We start from the raw sequence: 17534 nt of genomic DNA on the forward strand, positions 1-17534 counted from the left end.
TGAGTTAGGGTGTGCCAACCTTACTTGAATAGGTAGTTAACCTAATCATGGCAAAAGGTGGCACTTTAGGAATTTTCAAGGTGCAATCAAGCCTTGAAAATGAAATTGAAAATTATTCCTAAGGTGATTAGAATGTGCCAATCAAATTTAAGGAGTTTTCTAGAGTCAATCTAATTGGCACATAGTGATCTAAAAATCTTTGGTATATGATTTTAGATCTATTACACTTAGGAATATAGAACCTATGGCAAAATGATCAAACTTATCAAAAATGGCAACTAAGGCTAGAATTAGGTATCTTCTATACCTTTACATGTTATTTGCCATATATTGCTTGCCATATGCCATGTCATGACATCATATTTATTTTCTGATCATTTAAAATGTCATGATAATGCTTAGGTTGGTTAAATGTCATGCTTTATTTAAGTTTCATACTTTATGCCATGACATCATGACATTGGCACATGTTTCCATTTATGATACAATTATATGTCATGTCATCATCTTGTGCATTAATGATCAATTAACTTGATTTAAGGATAAGAAACACAATTTGATATGGAGATCAAATTGTTGTTTAGAAAAATGCATGAGAACTTAGCCTAAGATGACCTAAACCCATATCTCACATCAAAATTGACTTGGATGTGTTTGATACACCTTAGATGTGTGTGAGATATTAGGATGATGAGTTAGGATCAAGGTGCATAGTTCTTGTACCTAGATGAGCCTAATTCTAAATTGGAGGATCATAGGGAAAGCTTGTGTACAAGTCATGTACATTTAGCCCTAAGATTATGATCCTAAATTGAAGGGTTTTTAAAATCATTTCAAAATTAACTTGAAAAACCTTGATGAAGCTTTTCTAGTGATAGCATTCATCATTCAACAAGGTGATACAAAGATGAGTTAACTTTGAGATATTTCAAAGACTTTTGAACTTTGTATCAAGATTTGAAAATGGAAGTTATTTTCATAGAAAACTATTTTTCCATGATAGTATATGTTATGAGGAATGTATCCTTAAAGTTTTATAATTTCTGGAATTTTCTGAAATTTTGTAGGGGTTTCTGAATTTCGGAAGGAAATTCAGAAACTGATATCAGAGGTTATGGACCGATCAGAAGGGAGTCTGATCGGTCCAGGCAGTTATGGATCGGTCACTGTGACCGATCCAGGGAAGACCTGATCGGTCTGGTGACCGATCAGGGTGTGCCAGTTTCGACTGTGCTGTTTGAAATTTCTGAAATTGAAGTTGATGTTTTGGATTTCTAAAGGGTTGAAACTCTCCAAGACATTGTTGGTGCAAAGGTCAAGGGAGAGTTGACCTTTAGGGGGAATTTTACCTATTAGTCAAGGGGAGTTGACTTTTAGGGGGAGTTTTTACTCCTAAAGACTTGAGTGATATGGGATTATCACTAAGTTAATTGTTGACCTTAGTATCAAGGGGGAAATTAAGGGTTTCAATGAAAGGTATGGGACTTTCATTAGGAAGAAACTCTTGACCTTGATTCACTCTTTTTGATGTGTGTCAAAAAGGGGGAGAGTCTAGGTTTGGGGAGAATGTTCAAGGAAGAACATTAGAAAACCTAAGTTAGGTTATGATTTTGTCAAACATCAAAAAGGGAGAGATTATTGGTGCAACCTTAGGTCAAGGTTGACCTGGTTGACCCGACTCGAATTGACCTGACTCGAGTTGTATTTTGATATTTGACGAGAACAGAAGAGAGTTGTACTTTGATGGGAGATTGTTGGTGCAACATTAGGTCAAGGTTGACCTGGTTGACCTGACTCAAGTTGTATCTTGATGTTTGACAAGAACAGAAACTTGGGAGGTTGTGGGTGCAACCCTTGGTCAAGGTTGACCTGGTTGACCCGACTTGAGTTGATCTATTTCAAGAAGTCCAAGCAGGGAGCTTGGCACGGGAAAAGTCCAAGTATGGAGACTTGGCACGGAAAAGTCCAAGCAGGAAGCTTGGCACGGGAAAAGTCCAAGTATGGAGACTTGGCACGGAAAAGTCCAAGCAGGGAGCTGGCACGGGAAAAGTCAAGTATGGAGACTTGCACGGAGAAGTCCAAGTATGGAAGCTTGGCGTGGAAGCCGAGGGCTGCTCGTTCTCGGACTAGGTCGAGAGGGGCTCGGTAGCTTGCTCTCTAGACCGGAAGGCGATAGAAAATCCTAGTGAGTGAAGCTAGGTAAAGTGAAAGTCCCGTGAGTGAAGCAGGCGGTTGGAGAAAGACTCGTGAGGAAGCCAGGTGGGAAAGACCTAGTGAGTGAAGCTAGGCGTTTGAAGTCCCGTGAGGGCGGATGGAAACCACGGTGAAGCGTAAAAGTCCCGTGAGTGAAGCGCAGGAAAATCCAGATGGATCAAGGATGATCGGACATCTGGTGTTGGAAAGACCAAGTGGGTAAAAGGGATTGACCGGACACTTGGTAGGGAGTCTTTGCAGGTCAAGGGAGTGACCAGATGCTAAGCATGAGATACCAATAGGTCAAGGTTGACCGGATATTGGTTTGGAAGGCTTGGGACTTGGTTTGGGCAAAAATCAAGCTCTGGATCGATCAGTGGATCGATCCAGTGATACACTGGGTATCTGGATCGGTCTGGTGACCGATCAGTAACCAAACAGTAGCCTACTGAGTGTTATCTGATCGGTCTGCAGACCGATCAGGAAACAACGATCAGAAGGCAAGAAGCTCGGGAGAAAAGGAAGGGGATCGGTCCCTGGACCGATCAGGATGAAGCTGGACCGATCAGGAGCATGCCTGATCGGTCCAGACCTTAAGCACAGAAAGGTCAGGGCTTAGCCTGATCGGTCCCCATGACCGATCAGGAGCTCTGTGGACCGATCAGGATGGAGCCTGATCGGTCCACATCCTAGCCGTTGCGGAGCAACGGCTAGTTTGAAGGACTTCTTCCTCTCCTTTCTACTGAGCTGCTGGTGTGCTCTTGAGCTTTCCTGAGTTCCGAAGCTTCGTGTGAGCTTCTTCGACTGGGTTCCTGTTGTTGTAGGCGTCTCGTGAAGTTGCTGCTTCAACCAGTCGACAAGAAGGCAAGCTAGGGTTATTACATTTGTGTATTGTACTTAGTTTCTTGCTATATTCTTGTACTCCTGTTCATCTTGCTGTTGCAAGACATTGTGGCGAGGTTTCTCCACCCAGAAGGAGTGATTGTTAGCCGGGTTTCCGGGGACTCATCCACCGATGGATTGATAGGCTTCGTCCACCTTACGGACACGCCGAGGAGTAGGAGTTTCATCTCCGAACCTCGTTACGTCGACGGGTATTGAGAACGAAACGAACGAGATTTGGGGTTGGCTATTCACACCCCCCTCTCTAGCCGCGATCATCGATCCTAACACTAATATGGTACAAGATTGACCGACCGACCAAACAATATAATCTTTAGGAAGTATCTAGGAAGAAAGATAAAAATAGAGAATTATTTCTAGTGAAGAAGAAATAAAAAACAAAAGGACAAGAGTATGATATATCGTATCGCTATCTTATCACTAATAGATAGTAACAATTAAAACAATTATTTATAAAACAATTATTTGAATTGCTAGTGGATTGCCCAACGAAAGCACTCAGCGAGTACGGGTCTTTGAGTAGGAGTCGAGCAAGGTTCCGAACCAAGTAAAATGGTTCATGTTAGCATTGCTCTGTTTTCGTGTTTTCCGCTGCTTACTCTACGACTTTCCGATCAATATTCACCCCCCCCCCTCTATCGAATTACACGATCCAACATAGTCAATGATCCAAATTAGTGTGCTACAATGGCTACTGAGTTTAATACTCTTCATCAAAATGAAACATGGAGCTTAGTTTCTCGTACTTCATCAATGAATATTATGAGCTTTAAATGAGTTTACCAAATCAAGTATCACGCAGACAGATGCATTGAACATTACAAAGCTAAGCTCGCCTTATTGCTAAAGACTTTAATTAACAATCAGATATTGACTTCAATGATACTTTTAGTCTAATCATCAAAATTACAACTATCAATTGTTACTATCTATAGATATTAGTTCCAATTGATCGATATGATAATTAGATGTTTTCAATGATTTCCTTCATGGTAAACTTGAAGAAAATTATATTTATGGAGTAATCACCAAGCTTCATCCATCCAAAACTTTCAACACATGTTTGTCAACTTTAGAAATCTATAAATGGTCTTTGACAAGTACCTCATGCATGATTTCATTATCTATTTAATTGGCTTTACATTCAGAGATTTTTTGGCTCAAAAATCGATTGTTCCATATTCTACAAATGCATGGGAAATTTACCATTTTTTTTTCTAATTTACGTGGCTGATATTTTAATAACTGATCAAGAAGGCATCACTTTTTTACTCCATCTTTTTAATCAAGAATGAATCTCGGCTAAACTCGCTTTTTTTTCTTGGCATGAGTTTCTTTCAAATTATGAAGGTTGTCTTCTCTCTGATAGCAAATATATTATTGGACTTTTTCAACGAGTTAAAATGAATAACGCAAGTCCTATCTCCACACCGATCATTGAAGGAGGCTTTACTGAACCTTAATATTCTCCTTTAATGGCTGACCCCAAGATCTTTCGAAGTATTATTAGTGACTTACAATATGACACTGTTACAAGACCCAAGATTACTTTTGTAGTTAATTGTGTCTATCAATTTATGCATTCTCTTATTGAGCACCATTGAGAAGGTTTTAAGAGAATTCTTCGCTATCTCAAATGTACAAGTTTATATGGTCTTCTTTGATATTGTCATTCCTAACTAGAGTTGAATACCTATAGTAATGCAGATTGGGGCAGATCTCCTAAAGACAAATGTTCTACTAGTGTGTTAGGATTTAATCAAAGTCCCACATTGGAAAGATTTGGTAAAAGATCATGAGTTTAAAAGGATGTAGGATATCTCCATTGACGTGAGACCTTTTGGGGATAGCCCAAACGCCAAGCCATAAGGACCTAGGCCCAAAGTGGGCAATATCATGCTATTATAGAGATATCTAAATCACTTTTGGTTCTGACAAATGGTATTAGAGTCATAGTCCAGACCATATGTCATGTGGGGTGGCCTTGAACGAAGTTGAGGGGTAGGCCCGGAGCTGATCATGAGTGACCGGATACTCGTGGGGAGGCCCAGAGCAGGTCAAGGTGACCAGATGCTTGTGGGGAGGCTCGAAGCAGGTCAGGGTGACCGGATACTTGCGGGGAGGCAAGTAGGTCAGGGTGACCGAATACTCACGGGGAGGCTCAAAGCAGGTCATGAGTCACCGGATGCTCGTGGGGAGATTCGGAGTAAGTCAAGGTGACCCGATATTTACGGGGAGGCCTGAAGCATGCCATGAGTGACCGAATACTCGTGGGGAGGTCCAAATCAAGTCAGAGTGACTGGATACTTGAGGGGAGGCCTAGAGCAGGTCAAGATGACTAAATGCGAATGCTCACAAGGAGGTTCATAGTAAATTAAGATGACCGAATACTTATGGTGGGTTGAATTGTACGCTAATAGTTCAAGCTTAGTGTTTGACCATCTATTTAAATAAAAGTATTTTAATTAGCCATGCAATTTCATTAAAAACATGACTAATATAAATTATAACTAATTAAAATATATCAATTTAGTGCATGTTTCTTTAATATTTAAATATTTATCTAAAATAATTATGCGGCTCTTTTGATTATGCCCATATTTATTTTCTATAATAATTCATTCTGACTAATATATAAAAATTATTGTGGCCAAGCTCCTCTTAAGATGCTCTCAACATGCATGGCTACTTCTGTCTCACTTGCAATGTTGATTTATCATAAGATGAATTATGAGAACAAGAATAAGAGATGAGGATGGCTACTTCTGGTGTCGAGAAGGTGAAGCTCTTCGTGTCATGCTTCACATCTAAGCAGCTCAATCGAGTTGTGGTCTAAGTCATTTGACGGACGCATGACATCTGAATTAATAGCACATTGTCAAATTAATACAAATTTGTCCAAGGGACATTAATGTGCGTGTTGGGTTGGGTACTTGAGGTCGGATCTATTTGACAGCTCTAATATGGTACAAGATGGACCGACTGATCGACCGACGAATAATATAATCTTTAGGAAGTATCTAGGAAGAAAGATTAAAAAAAGAGATAGCGACAATTAATTATACAGATATGTGGTTCATCATCAACATGTAACTAATGATAAATGTGTCAAAATTTTGAAAAGACATCGGTTTGACTAGTCAAATCTAGTTCCAGAACATTAACATGTTTTTTTTTTCTTTTCGTTTTTTATCATTTGGGAAATGAAAATTATATATGATTCATTTTTGTTAGGACCATGAAAAATAGTTGGTGTCCTTAAATCATATATGATTCTCACAAATAAATATAAAGAAAATAAACTAATTCAAACGATATAATTAGTTGAACTCAATAAAAACTTGAAGGTAAGGTCGAGCATATATAACAAATTCAAAATCAACACTCAATCATTGCCATTAATTATGAATTATTCAGGCATCATCATCGTCATCCATTCATCCTCATAATTATATTCCTCCTAATGATGCATATCTTTCCATCTCCTGCAATAATTCCTTGAATGATTTCTACAATATAATCTGGGTACCAGAAAACCAGTGTTAAAGAAGACGACAAGGAACGGAAGGCTGATGTTTTCCCCACATGTTTCTTACAAATTAAACAAGAGGAAAACAACTTGAACAAAACTATTGCTCAGTCCGTTGGACGGCTAGCTCCTTCAGTAGCTTCTCGGTTTCTTCCTCGTGTAGTGAACCATCGTTAATCCTGCTCTATAAAACGCCCCCTCGCTCGTCGGGAATTTCTCACACCGATCGAGCAGTACTACTCCAGCAACAGCTGTTGTATTGCAACTAGGTAGCCGAGCAAATTAAAAGCCGACCAGAACTCTCTGTCTCTCTCTCTCTCTCCATGGCTATTCCGGTAATCGACTTCTCCAAGCTGGAAGGAAAGGAGAGGGCCGAGACTCTGGCTCAGATCGACAATGGATGCCAACAGTGGGGATTCTTCCAGGTATGTTGTTTTATGACTCTGTTAATTAATTAGATTGCTACTGTTTTAATTAGATCAGTCAATTTGGGAATTACTTAATGTTACTAAAATTAATATTTTTGCAGCTGGTGAACCATGGGATTCCGGTGGAGCTGCTTGAACGCGTGAAGAAGGTGTGCACGGAGTGCTACAGGCACAGAGCCGATGCCTTCAAGGCGTCCAGGCCGGTGCAGCTCCTCGACCAACTCGTTCGGGAAGAAAAAGAGGTCGCTGGAGATGTAAACAACAACAAGAAAAAGTTGGACGATGTGGACTGGGAGGACGTCTTTCTTCTCCAAGACGACAACCAGTGGCCATCCCACCCTCCCCAATTCAAGTAATTAATTAATTAATTAAATCACACCATCATAAATTTTTCATGACAATTATTGTATATGTTAATTGATTCGATGGATCGATTGATCATTAGGGAGACGATGAGGGAGTACAGAACGGAGGTGAAAAAGTTAGCCGAGAAATTGATGGAAACCATGGAAGAAAACCTGGGGCTGGAGAAGGGCACCTTCAAGAACCAGTTCACCGGAAACGGCGAGCACGAGCCGTTCTTCGGCACCAAGGTGAGAATTATATTGATTGACACTTGACAGAGCTAGCAGAGACTTTAATTATAAATAAAACAATTAATTTTAATTCTGATGTTGCGTCATTAAATTAAGGTGAGCCACTACCCACCCTGCCCACGGTTGGACCTTGTGGAGCTGGGCCTCCGCCCCCACACCGACGCTGGCGGCGTCATCCTCCTCTTCCAAGATGACCGTGTCGGAGGCTTGCAGATCCTCAAGGACGGCGAGTGGGTGGACGTGCAGCCGTTGGCCAATGCCATCGTCATTAACACCGGGGACCAGATCGAGGTGGTCAGCAATGGGCGGTACAAGAGCGTATGGCACCGCGTGCTCGCCACCGGCAATGGCAACCGCCGCTCCGTCGCCTCCTTCTACAACCCTTCAGTGAAGGCCGTCATTTGTCCGGCTTCGGCCTCCGCCGTCGACGAGACCAGTGGCGCCTACCCCGAGTTTCTCTTCGGGGACTACATGGACGTGTACGTGAAGCAGAAGTACATGCCCAAAGAACCAAGATTTGAGGCGGTCAAAGCAATTAATTAACTAGGAGCTAATTAACTATACAATGGTTAATTATATGATTAATTATAATTGTTACCGGGTTTATGTTTTTTCCTTCTTTTTTTTTCCTCATTCTGTGGACTGCCATTGTTTGTTCCTTTTGAGAAGCTGCATGCAGCAACACTTTGTGAAAGTTTGAAATAAATAATGGAGCTGGTAATATATACTCTAGCCGTAACTAATGTTTTAGCACTTGTTTGGATCGGTATATAATGACAGCAATAATAACAAATATCTCAAATTGATTTTAATAAGTCGAGATTTACCTTATTTAAGGTCATATAGATCAATCCAAATCAATAGTAAATGATAATATTTTCATATTTATCATATTTGTTAATATGATTATAATTTTTATAATTATGTCATATTTAATTAATGATTTATTATTTGGACAACATGGATAAATAACTCTCATAGCTTTCGACTTTCAAAACATGTTTGTCAATTTTAGAAATCTATATTTAATCTTCGACATGTAACTAATACATTAATGGCTGGCCCCTATATCTTCCGAAGTATTATATGTGTCTTACAATATGCCACTATGATCACATGACCCGATATTGCTTTAGGTACATCTTCATATGCTTTTTTCAGTATGAGAAGTCTTCCCCGTTGAAGAGTGGGGGACGAGCAGTGCTATATCCTTCGTTTTGTGTCATTTTAGAGTTGTAAAACAAAACTAAAGAGAGGTACCAAGACTTGCTCTTGAAATAGCAGAGTTTGAGAAGAAAAAAAATATTCCGAAGAACTTGAGTGGTGTTGCACCAGCTTCAGGTTAAATCCGAACGAGAAATATTATCTGAGTAGAAAAAAACCAAAAAAAATAAATCCCCCTGACTTGATTGGTGATTGCACTAATTCAGAGCAGAACCTGCTCTGATACTACTTGTTGGATCGATATGCATATGAGAGGGTAGGGGAGGGGGGAGGTGAATTACGTAGTTTTTGAAAATCTTGTTTTATCGTCTTAAAAAAACAAGTACACAGCAAAAAACTAAAAAGAATAACACAAGGAAACATAGGCGATTTAATTGGTTCGGAGCCTTCGGTGACTCCTACTACAAGACTCATGTCTCGCGAACCTATCGATGGGTAATTCGCTAAAAACCTCTTCCAGTACCTCAGGAAGAGAGAATTGAGTACAAAGAAAATCGAAAAAGTGCAACAGACTGCACTTCCCATTTGCAGAATTTAAGTACAAAAATTGTTACAGACACTTTGAAATGAAGTAGCTTATTCATGTGTCGATGTCGGTCTATTGGCCACGATCAGAAGTCATCGGAGCAATTGTCAGGTGCAGCAGCTTCGTAACAGAGTCAAATTAGGAGCCTAGAGCAATCAAAACTTCAAATGAATGCGTAGTAGCTCGTATATGTGTTATTTTTTGAAGCTTCTCGAGACTGCCTTATATAGGGCATTGAGGGTGCCTTCTATACCCATTGAAGGCGCCTCCAACTTGAGAAAGTTGATCCTGAACAGTCTGGCCTCTATCCGCGACTTCGTCCAAATTCATCCTTGGAAGGCACCTTCGGACACTGTTCATCTGAAGACAAATTTGCTCCTTTGTCCTACAAAACAACATTAGTATAATAAATCAAATAATGACCTGCAAGATAAGGGTTAGCACAATAATAATGAGCAGTAGTAGTTAGTTCAAGTCCTTCTAGGACCAGGAGCTAGTCAAGATCTCATATTAGGGATCCGAAATAGTCATAACTTGGACCGATGCCTACTGTCCCCTAATCGGGGCGCGTCCTCACTTAGTCACTCTCCTCCAGTGACTTACCTTTACTTTCCAGTTGTCCGGTCCGTAGACCCAACTGGACTTTCTGCTAGATATCTAGTTGGCCCGTCGACCTATCTAGACTTTGCACCAGCTATCTGGTCGGCCCATTGACCTTACTTGACTTCACACTAGCTATTCGGTCAGCCCGTTGACCTAGCTGGACTTTCCGCCAGATATTTGGTCGGCCCGTCGACCTATCTGGACTTCTCACCAGATATCCGATCAGTTCGTCGACCTATTTGGTTAACTCCTGCTCACTCAGTAAAGTGGTTAGATGACAACAATATCTAACTTAATTTACTTTGTCATTCATCAAATCTGAGTTAGACCATTAGTGCAAACTGCACCAACAGACCCGTCATTTGGAAGGATATTCCAAGAGGTACATGATGGTTACCGACATGATTTTACTTAACATAATAGTTAATTATCTATTTCGTGGATTGCAGTTGTGATTCCAGACTACTCTCCAAGTAGCATATTATGAGCGAGCTTCATAATGAGGGATACTTTGGATGTGATAAGATGTTGTCCCTCATCTCTGCCAATTGCTATTGGCCTAAGTTGACTAACGATGTGACTCACTTTGTTGATCGATGTTTGTATGCCAGTGGTCTAAGGGGGTTCTAACCAATGCAGGCTTATACACTCCCCTACCCATTCCTGAAGCTCCTTGGCTCAATGTCAGCATAGATTTCGTATTAGGGTTACCCTGCACCCAATGAGCCTTAGACATAGTTCTTGTTGTCGTTGACAGATTATCAAAGATGGCACATTTTGTAGCTTGTAGGAAGACTATAGATGCTGCGTGGATTGCCCATCTTTACTTTAAGGAGATTGTGTGTTTACATGGTGTTCCTCAGTCCATGATTTCAGATCGAGATACCAAATTCATTTGTCACTTCTGAAAGAGCTTATAGGGGAAATTGCGAATACAGTTAAACTTTAGCAGTGCTTACCATCCTTAGATAGATCGACAAATCAAGGTGGCGAATCAGAGTTAGGGCAATCTTCTGAGATGCCTTTCAGGAACTAAATCAAAGAAGTAGGACTTGGCGTTACCTCAAGCAGAGTTTGGCTACAACATATCGAAAAATAGGACCACGGGATTCAGTCCTTTTGAGATTGTCTATGGCTGAAATCCATCAGGAGTTCTAGAGTAGCCCCTGTTCCACGTGTAGGGCGAATTAGTCCTAAAGTAGATGAGATGACAGAGTATCTTAGAGGTATTCATGAACAGGTAGAACTGACAATTATAGAAAGCAATACTAAGTATAAGGCTCAAATCGATCGTCATTGTCGACAGGTACTTTTTGAGATTGGAGATTTTGTCTGGGTTGTATTAACTTATGATTGTTTCCCTATTGGAGAATATAATAATCTAAAGGATTGAAAAATCAAATCATGCGAGATACTGTAGAAGATTAACAATAATGCCTACAGGTTGCACCTTTTTAGTCATCTGAAGACTTCTTATGTCTTTAATATGAAACATCTAACTCCTTATTTGACGATTGCTAATGAAGATAATTTGAACTCGAGGGCGAGTTCTTTTCAAGTCGAGGAGACTGATGCAAGCTCAACCCATGTTGAAGCCCAATATGAACTTTTAAACTTCAAACAGGCATAACTTTTGATTCGGGACTCGCAATCAGGATTTGTCTGTCGTCATGCGTGCAGAATTCAAAAATCTATATTTGTTACTAGTGAAACCGTAACTGTCAAATTTTCAGTCGCAATTTCTGCCATTTGAACCCTTTTCAGGGTCCTTTTGCCATTTTTGATAATTTTTATTTTTTTTGATATTTAGGGTAATTTTTATATTTCTGATATTTTTTAGAGAGGATTTGTCTTAATCCTCTTCTTGATATTAGTTAAGATAATTATTTTCATTTTTGGACAAAAATTTATTTCTTTCTTTATAAGATTGGAATTAAGATTTGTTAATTATAATTTTTTTTCTTATTTGAGTCTTAGATTGTGGTCTATATAAGAGTCATGTTTAGATGTTTAGGAATTAGTCTCGAATTTTAATAAAAAGTTTCCTTCTTCGAGGTTCCTCTTCTTATATTTTCCTCAATCTTTCCTCTTTTCGTCAGCTTACAAGATAATCATAATTCTGTCCGGCATCAAAATGTTAGAATTATTAAAGAAATTAAAAAAGATAAGAAGCTTTATAATTTTCCCTTTGAATTCAACATGGATGTCACTATAGATGGAATTAGAGTTTTAGTCTAATGCATCTAACATTACACATTACAGTCATTTTCTAGAATTTTATAGAGCTTTAGAAATAGCAAGTGACTGAATCAAAAATCGAGTAAGGTTTTTGACTTGAATTAGAGTTTTAGTCTAATGCATCGATTAGGGACATTATGTTATCGTGCATGTTGAGTGGGGTACTTGAGGTCGGATCCATTTGATAGCTCTAATATGGTACAAGATTGACCGACCGACCAAACAATATAATCTTTAGGAAGTATCTAGGAAGAAAGATAAAAACAGAGAATTATTTCTACTGAAGAAGAAATAAAAAAGAAAAGGACAAGAGTATGATATATGGTATAGCTATATTATCACTAATAGATAGCGACAATTAATTATACAAATATGTGGTTCATCATCAACATGTAACTAATGATAAATTTGTCAAAATTTTGAAAAGACATCGGTTTGACTAGTCAGATCTAGTTCAAGAACATTAACATGTTTTTTTTTCTTTTAGTTTTTTATCATTTGGGAAATGAAAATTATATATGATTCATTTTTGTTTGGACCATGAAAAATCGTTGGTGCCCTTAAATAATATATGATTCTCACAAATAAATATAAAGAAAATAAACTAATTCAAACGATATAATTAGTTGAACACAATAAAAACTTTAAGGTAAGGTCGAGCATATATAACAAATTCAAAATCACCACTCAATCATTGCCATTAATTATGAATTATTCAACATTCTACTACATAATAATATCATCATCATCATCATCATCATCATATCTTTCCATCTCCTGCAATAATTCCTTGAATAATTTCTACAATATAATCTGGGTACCAGAAAACCAGTGTTAAAGAAGACGACAAGGAAAGGAAGGCTGCTGTTTTCCTCACATGTTTCTTACAAATTAAACAAGAGGAAAACAACTTGAACAAAACTATTGCTCAGTCCGTTGGATGGCTAGCTCCTTTAGTAGCTTCTCGGTTTCTTCCTCGTGTATTGAACCATCGTTGATCCTGCTCTATAAAACGCCCCCTCGCTCGTCATGAATTCCTCACACTGATCTAGCAGTATTGATCTCATCCGAAAGCTGAGTGAGACGGACCGTCAGGTGAGATGATGAGAATGTTGACTGAATCGTGACGTCGCGTAGAGGGGGTGTGGTGAGATGACTTTGATGTTGACCAAGTCTTCAGAAGTCCTCTGGTCAACGCTACCCTGCAGCCAACGATCGGGTTGACCCGGCCCCCGGTACTCCGATGCTCGAGGCAGATCCAACGAATATATGAGTACAAGATTAAGTCATAAAATAATGAAATATGCATAGGATATGAACGGAGAACGTACCCTGTCCCAGGGGGGCGCCCTCGGATGAGGCGCGGCTCGAGTTGTCGCGACTCGGAAGAGTAGCTGACTCTGATCAGGATGAAGAGATAGATCTGGCGACGCAAAGCCGAATGTGGTACAGAACCGGATGACGACATGTAGACCGGGATAAGACACCGGCACGCAGGCCGGGAGGTACTAACGACACGCAGGTCGGGACACGAAATCGGCACGCAGGCCGAGACATGAGATCGACGTGCAGGCCGGGTTACACTATTGACACAGATCAGGATGGGACATCGGCGCGCAGGCCTGGAGAAGACACTGGCACGTAGACCGAGATAACAACAGGAGCGGAATACGGTCAAATCAATGGTGCCCAACAATAACCAAGGCACAAAGGCTAAAACACCACAACACACGAAGCGGGCACGAGATAACGGCACGAAGAGCGGCACACAACGAGACGGAATCAGAGCCGGGACGAAATCGGCGTAAGGATGGCCGGCACGTGGACTGTCGGGGCTCGGGGGCTGCTGGTCAGAGAGGCTACAGCGTGTGGAGGCGTGACGAGTCGAAGGAGGCGTCAACAAGTAAGGCCGCGGTGCCCGATGACTGACGACTAGTGGGGCTGCTGCGTAAGGACCGGGAAAGAGGGGAGGGTTCGGTTCCGACGACGATAGGTCGCAACGGCGGCGTGCACGAGAGCGACAAGAGGGGTGGCAGTCTGCCGGCGGCGACGCGGCGAGGAGGAGCCAGCAGCGGCGCAACGAGGAGGAGCCGGCAGCTGCGCAACGAGGAGGAGCCGACAGCGGCGCAACGAGGAGGAGATGGGGAGGAGTAGAAGTGGCGGTCGGCGGTGAGAACTCGAAGGAGGAGATGGCGTCGTCACTAGCGAGGGAGGGAGCCGGCAGAGATGCTACTGGGCGGCGTCGGTATCGTCGGCGAGGAGAGGGAGAGGGAGGGTTGCCTGTCGGCGTCGGCTCCGGCGATGGCGTCGCGAGGAGTGTGGAAAGGAGGAAGTCTTCTCCTCCGTTCCTGTTGGCGGCGCGGTGTCCAGCGGGAGAAGAAAGGAACGCTATGGCTAGCGTCAAGGAGAAGAGGGAGGGGAAGAGAGGTGATTGTCGGGACACGAGATCGACATGCAGGTCGGGTTACACTATATATTGACACAGATCAGGATAGGACATCGGCGCGCAGGCCGGGAGAAGACACCAGCACGTAAACCGGGATAACAACAGGAGCGGAATACGGTCAAATCAGTGGTGCCCAACAATAACCAAGGCACAAAGGCTGAAACACCACAACACACGAAGCTGGCACGAGATAACGGCACGAAGGCCGACACACAACAAGACGGAATCAGAGCCGGGACAAAATCGGCGTAAGGACGGCAGGCACGTAGGCTGTCGACGCTCGGGGGCTGCTGGTCAGAGAGACTACAGCGCGTGGAGGCGTGACGAGTCGAAGGAGGCATCGGCAAGCAAGGCCGCGGTGCCCGATGACTGCCAACTAGCGGGGTTGCTGCGTAAGGATCGGGAAAAAGGGGAGGGTTCTGTTCCGACGACGATAGGCCTAAACGGCGGCGTGCACGAGAGCGAGAAGAGGGGTGGCAGTCTGCCGGCGGTGACGCAGCGAGGAGGAGATGTAGAGGAGTACGAGTGGCGGTCGGCGGTGAGAACTCGAAAGAGGAGATGGCGTCGTCGCTAGCGAGGGAGGGAGCCGGCAGAGATGCTACTGGGCGGCGTCGGTATCGTCGGCGAGGAGAGGGAGAGGGAGGGTTGGCTGCCGGCGTCGGCTCCGGCGATGGCGTCACGAGGAGTGTGGAAAGGAGGAAGTCTTCTCCTCCGTTCCTGTTGGCGGCGCGGTGTCCAACGGGAGAAGAAAGGAAGGCTATGGCTAGCGTCAAGGAGAAGAGGGAGGGGAAGAGATGTGATGGCCGGCGGCCGGCGTTGGCGCCGGCGAGGAGTCGTGCGAGGATGAGGAAGAAACCCATCCTGGCGGCTGACCCTCACCCACGAAGCAGCCTCTTCTCATTTGCTGTAAATAGTGCCCTAATAGTGGTGCTACAGTAAATTGACCAAAATGCCCTCCTCCTCTCCCATTAATCACCCCTCTGCCCTTGATACCTATCCACATCACAAGCCTCCCCCTCAAGTCTAGTCGAAGAAGGCGCAAGTCCGACTGACTAGACCTAGCCAAACAAAAAATAGAATCGCTACTGAATGCAGAGTCATATAGCAGGACATGTCATATAACGTCGAACGAGTAGCTGCAAACGACGAGTGCCCGACAGAGAGACCAAGTGGTGAAAGCAATACTGAGCGAGTGTCAAAAGAGCGATCTAGCAGATGTCGAACGATATCGAGACGATAATCGGGCGAGGCCGAGCAGTGTGATCGAGCGATTACCGAGCGAGACGAAAGACGATAGACGAGCAAAGTTGAGTGCGCAATCGAGAAAATGTCGTTCGCATAAATCTCGATCAATGCGGGTAAATCCGTGAGTGTGACCAAGGAAGTGCCGACCAAGCGATAATGAATCGCGACCAGGCGATAGAGAGAGTAATGGACGAGTGAAGCCATGAGTGCGAACGAGAAAAATACTGATCGATCGTCAATAAATCGCGACCGAGCAATGGAGAGAATGATGGACGAGCCGAGCTGTGATTGTGACCGAGAAAAATACTGACCGAGCGTCCATAAACTGTGACCGGGCAATAGAGAGAGTAATGGATGAGCGAAGCCGTGAGCACAGACGAGAGAGTGTCGACCGAGCGATAGTAAATCGCGATCGGACGATAGAGAGAATAATGGACGTGCAAAGTCGTGAGCGCGACCGAGCGACAGTAAATCACGACTTGGCAACAAAACGAGTGATGGACGAGCAAAGCCATGATCGCGACCGGGAGAGGGTCGACCGAGCGACAGTGGCGAGCGAAACGCGAACGATGAGTGTCAAGCAGAGTGGAGAGTGAAGCGATGAGTGCCGACCGAGCAACAGCGGTGAGCGAAAACGCAAACTGAGAATGCTGAGCCGGGCGACAAGTGGATCAAATGTGATGCGTGCCGGCCAGATCGGCGAGTGAGTCAGTGCCGACCGAGCAACAGCAGTGAGCGAAAACGTGAGCTGAGAGTGCTGGGCAGAGCGACAAGTGGATCAAATGTGATGCGTGCCGGTCAGATCGGCGAGTGAGTCAGTGCCGACCGAGCAACAGCAGTGAGCGAAAATGTGAGCTGAGAGTGTCGGGCAGAGCGGCAAGTGGATCAAGTGTAATGCGTGTCGGGTAGAGCGGCGAGTGAAGCTAGCGTGATGAGTGTCAGGTAGAGCTGTAAGTGAGCGGTGAGCACCGACCGAGAGGTCGTTGGGCGTGAGAGCATGCTCACTTATAACTCGCACTGGGGCGAGAGTCTGGGACCCGACCTGTAAAGGTCGTTGGGCGTGAGAGTCTTGCTCACTTATAACTCGCACTGGGGCGAAAGTCTGGGACGACCGACCTGGAAAGGTCGTTGGGCGTGAGAGCCTTGCTCACTTATAACTCGCACTGAGGCGAGAGTCTGGAACCCGACCGGGAAAGGTCGTTGGGCGTGAGAGCCTTGCTCACTTATAACTCGCACTGGGGCGAGAGCCTGGGACAGCCGATCGAGAAGGTCGTTGAGCGTGAGAGCCTTGCTTACTTATAACTCGCACTGGGGCGAGAGTCTGGGATGACCGACATGGAAAGGTCGTTGGGCGTGAGAGCCTTGCTCACTTATAACTCGCACTGGGACGAGAGTGGAACCCGACCGGGAAAGGTCGTTGGGCGTGAGAGCCTTGCTCACTTATAACTCTCACTGGGGCGAGAGTCTGGAACCCGACCGGGAAAGGTCATTATGTGTGAGAGCCTTGCTCACTTATAACTCGCACTGGGGCGAGAGTCTGGGACAGCCGACCGGGAGGTCGTTGGGCGTGAGAGCCTTGCTCACTTATAACTCGCACTGGGCG

General features: G+C 43.5%; 1 protein-coding gene across 1 annotated transcript; it reads left to right on the forward strand.

Annotated features, from left to right (window-relative positions):
- Positions 1–6826: 6826 nt before the first annotated feature.
- Positions 6827–8388, forward strand: LOC121996446 (1-aminocyclopropane-1-carboxylate oxidase-like). The gene is made up of 4 exons (XM_042550428.1): positions 6827–7050; positions 7155–7405; positions 7499–7646; positions 7746–8388. Exons 1-4 carry the CDS (start codon positions 6949–6951, stop codon positions 8190–8192), a joined length of 948 nt encoding a protein of 315 aa, XP_042406362.1. The 5' UTR covers positions 6827–6948; the 3' UTR covers positions 8193–8388.
- Positions 8389–17534: the final 9146 nt, after the last annotated feature.

The sequence above is a fragment of the Zingiber officinale genome, chromosome 6A (genome assembly GCF_018446385.1).
Source record: "Zingiber officinale cultivar Zhangliang chromosome 6A, Zo_v1.1, whole genome shotgun sequence".
Lineage (NCBI taxonomy): Eukaryota > Viridiplantae > Streptophyta > Magnoliopsida > Zingiberales > Zingiberaceae > Zingiber > Zingiber officinale.

Excerpts from the sequence above, each read along its gene's own strand:
- LOC121996446 (XM_042550428.1), top strand. The coding sequence starts at position 6,949 with ATGGCTATTCCGGTAATCGACTTCTCCAAGCTGGAAGGAAAGGAGAGG. Across the intron at positions 7,406-7,498 it reads TCCCACCCTCCCCAATTCAA|GGAGACGATGAGGGAGTACA; the intron begins GTAATTAATTAA and ends ATTGATCATTAG. Across the intron at positions 7,647-7,745 it reads AGCCGTTCTTCGGCACCAAG|GTGAGCCACTACCCACCCTG; the intron begins GTGAGAATTATA and ends CATTAAATTAAG.